Source organism: Apis dorsata, unplaced genomic scaffold (assembly GCF_000469605.1).
Source record: "Apis dorsata unplaced genomic scaffold, Apis dorsata 1.3 scaffold_631, whole genome shotgun sequence".
NCBI lineage: Eukaryota > Metazoa > Arthropoda > Insecta > Hymenoptera > Apidae > Apis > Apis dorsata.
In genome coordinates this window covers 1187064-1190528 of record NW_006263826.1, presented here as the reverse complement: position 1 = coordinate 1190528, position 3465 = coordinate 1187064, and the positions used below count along the sequence as shown (strand labels likewise).

General features: G+C 32.5%; 1 protein-coding gene across 8 annotated transcripts in view; it reads right to left on the bottom strand.

Moving 5' to 3' along the window:
- Nucleotides 1-204: 204 nt before the first annotated feature.
- LOC102673696 overlaps nt 205-3465 on the bottom strand; it is a 57698-nt gene continuing 54437 nt past the window's right edge. For all 8 annotated transcript variants that reach the window (XM_006621593.2, XM_006621596.2, XM_031513285.1 and 5 more), the window contains 2 exons: nt 1939-2269; nt 205-1524 (listed from right to left, as the gene is read on the bottom strand). In XM_006621593.2, the coding sequence (XP_006621656.1) occupies nt 936-1524; nt 1939-2269 (920 nt within the window). In that variant the 3' untranslated portion in view covers nt 205-935. The remainder of the gene's footprint in view (nt 1525-1938; nt 2270-3465) is intronic.

Sequence of the window (3465 nt, the reverse complement as noted above, 5' to 3'; positions counted from 1 at the left end):
AAAAAAAAAAAATCACAATTTTCGAAATCCTAAAATCTGTTTTTCCCTTCTGTTTCTTTAAAATTACCGAGGGAAACCACGAAAAAGATTTTTAAAAAACAAACGATAATATTGCTAATAAAAATCGAAGGCCCATTGTAGCAAAATCGTGCGATAGTGAAATTCATTCGATTTCAATTTACAACTATTCTAAAGGCATTTTTTTTTTTATATACAAAAGACATATGCGTCTCATTTTTAGCATCTTTTCATTGTTTGGCAATGTTTTTTTGTTTTTCCCCAAAAATGTTTACTACAAATTCTCTTATATTATAATCCTTAATGTGCTTTTTAAAAACATATTCGAGTATATACAAATTATATATACGTAATGCGTATCAGAACATTTTGGTATCGATATTCATATGAACACGGTTTTGTGATACCAATCTATTAGTTACGTACACATGGAAAATACTCTGTAAATCCAGTCAAATAACCCATTCATCGATTTCTGCATTGTTGAAAAACGCATATATATAATTTTAAAAAAATCTTATTTATCCTCGTCCTCCTCCCTTCATTCTGTTCTGAATCAAGAATTCGTTGAAACGGTTGAACGACCAAAAAATTTCAATCACGAAAATAAATCATAAGTTAATGGATCACGTATTGAAAGCTCTTTGTATCTCTTCATATACTAAATAGATCCTTTTAACAAGTCGTCCAATCGAGTCGACGATGCTTATATTCCATTCCAAGCCAAAGTGACATAGGACGCGCTGTATTCCAGACAAAGTGTCCATCTTCCAAGTCCAGGTTCATCCTTGCCGTGGTTCCTCATATGTGCCGCGAAGCTGTTTATCCGCATCGTCGTTGTCGTTATGGTCATGGTTTTGTTTCTTCATCGAACCAGACGTGACGAGAGGAGGGTGCTCCAGGCACAAGGCTCCCTTCTAGGTTTCCAATCCAGGTACTAGACTGTGAAAAGTCTGAATGTCGTGGAATGCCCTGCCGCAACTTTGATTATTATTCCTTTCAAATTTTGCCAAATCAAAATGTTCATCCAGCGATTGTAATTCCACTAAACGTTCCTCTAAAGTCTTTGTAGAGTCTGCGAATCTCGCAAAATCGCAGATTCTATCGGGATCAACTACATCCGAGGCCTCCATCATGCCTACGTCACTGGATCTAATAACGCTGGTTAATTGACTGCTGGCGCCATCTAGCTCGGTAGAAAACATGATAGAATTACAGCAACTATTTGTGGACGTGCTTGTACTGTTGCTCGTGGTTGTGTTCGCGGTACTGGTGCTAATGATCGTCGTTGTTGATCGGACGTCCACGGAACCTAAGCGATCCTCGGGATACACCAAGTGATGGTGATGAGGGGATTCAGGTTCCTGAATTTCGTCGATGTGAGAGAGTAATCGAGGAGTGGGAGGCAGAATATAGAAGTCACTAAATACATCATCCTGTAGATCGAGATCGTCATGCCTTTGACGTTTAGGACTGATTCCATCATTCCTCGTATCATCGCTTAATCTACGAAAATAATATATATATTTATTTTTGATAAAGTTGAACGTTATTTGGATTATTTTATTAAATTATGAATAAATTATCGGGAATAGACAACTTTATTCCCGAAGACATTACGCAATTTACATGCGACTTGCCACTAGTTGCGTAACCTATATTATGTAAAACGAATCTCTAGACGGTGAACGAGATCTGCCATCTGCCATCTTTTACTAAAACGCAGATGTTTGATTACGAGTCGAACATTTTGAACATTTTTCGATCCTTTCGATATTCAATTCTCAAAAAATGCGATTGTATATATAGATTATGTACGAAAAAATATATGTAATTATAATTTAAATCAATTTAGCAAAGATCATTAAAAATTAAATCTAATTAAAAAATTATGACACTTTCTTAAATATTTTTCCTTACCTTTTTCTTGAAGACGTTTCGTCGTCCGTTATTCCGACAATAAGATTGCTAGAAACATTATTTTCTTTGGTCGAGTCATTTAGATATGTGACAACCGGAAGTCCGTAATTTCTTGTCTTTTCGTCTCGGTTCTCACGTTGCAGTCGCCTGACAGCATTATTTATAAGAACTGATCTGCATAGACTAGCCTCCGGGTCTTCGATTCTCCTCAACTTGCCGGCTGAAATCTTTAGCAGACGACGACGTTCTTCTCTCGCGCGGTATTTTGCAGAAATCATCGTTGGTCTGCTCCTACGAATCACAAGATCTTCTTCCAATCTCATTTTAGCGTCTGAAACAAAGAAAAGAAGAAAAAAATTATTCATTTTTGAAATTTTATATTATCAATATTTAATAAATCAAATTAAATTAAATTTTCCAATAAAGAGTGATAAAATATTTCGTTTTAAAGAAATAAGCATGCGAATAAACATTAAAAAGATAGCAAAACAATTTTTTTTTAAATCTAGAACAAAGATCATGTTAAATGTTCTAGACAAGGAAAGGAAATGCAGACATAACGGTTTATCGAGAGACGGTAAAAAAGAAAACCATAGAAGCGATCTAGCGGTACGCAAGTATACATGTATTTATATGTTTACATAATGCATATTCCATACCAACAATTGGCCAAATTCTTTTAGTGTTCTTTTTTCTTCTTATATAGTAATCTGATTCCACCGAGTATACATATATCTACTTTTATCATGTCATGAAGGAAACACAACAACGAATTTCTGTTCAAGAAATTTTTAAGCAAGAAACAAAGTTCAAGGAGAGGAACAATTTTATATTTACAAGGTTATGATTTATTTTGTTTGTTTTATTTAAACGAATTTGTTAACTGTTCGTTATCGAGGAATATTCTAAATTGTCGGTTATCTTTTTTCAACTCACTTATATCTTGAATGCATCGAAAATGAGAACTATTACGAATGAAATAAAAAGAGAGGTTAAGAATTCTTTCTTACTATAACGCGAACTTTAATTCAAATTCGTTCACATAGAATCACGTTTAGAAATAAATAATTTTCATTTGAAAAGGTTCAATAATTTACTTATAATAATCTCATAATTATCAATTAAAAATTATGAAAATTTATTTTCCTATTTGATGACTTTGAAATATAATTAAGCATGAATCTCAGATGTTCGATATAATTATAGAATTTAACGAGAATAAGAATGCGTTCACTAAGTGATAATGTATCCAACAAAGAATAAGAGCAATATCTTTGTAATTCTATTACTTATAATTGAAGCGACATTTATAGTAAGAAATAAAAAAAGTAATCATTGGATCATAATATCGATTGCAAAATTATTTGATACGAATATGTAATTCGTTTGCAAATTTCTCATCGATGATATTTTAATATTTACTATACTTAAATTACTAATATACTATATTTAATAGTTATTGTAAAAATGACACATATTAAACAACAGTTTAAGTAAATAAATGTTTGTGATCATTGTTATATTTTG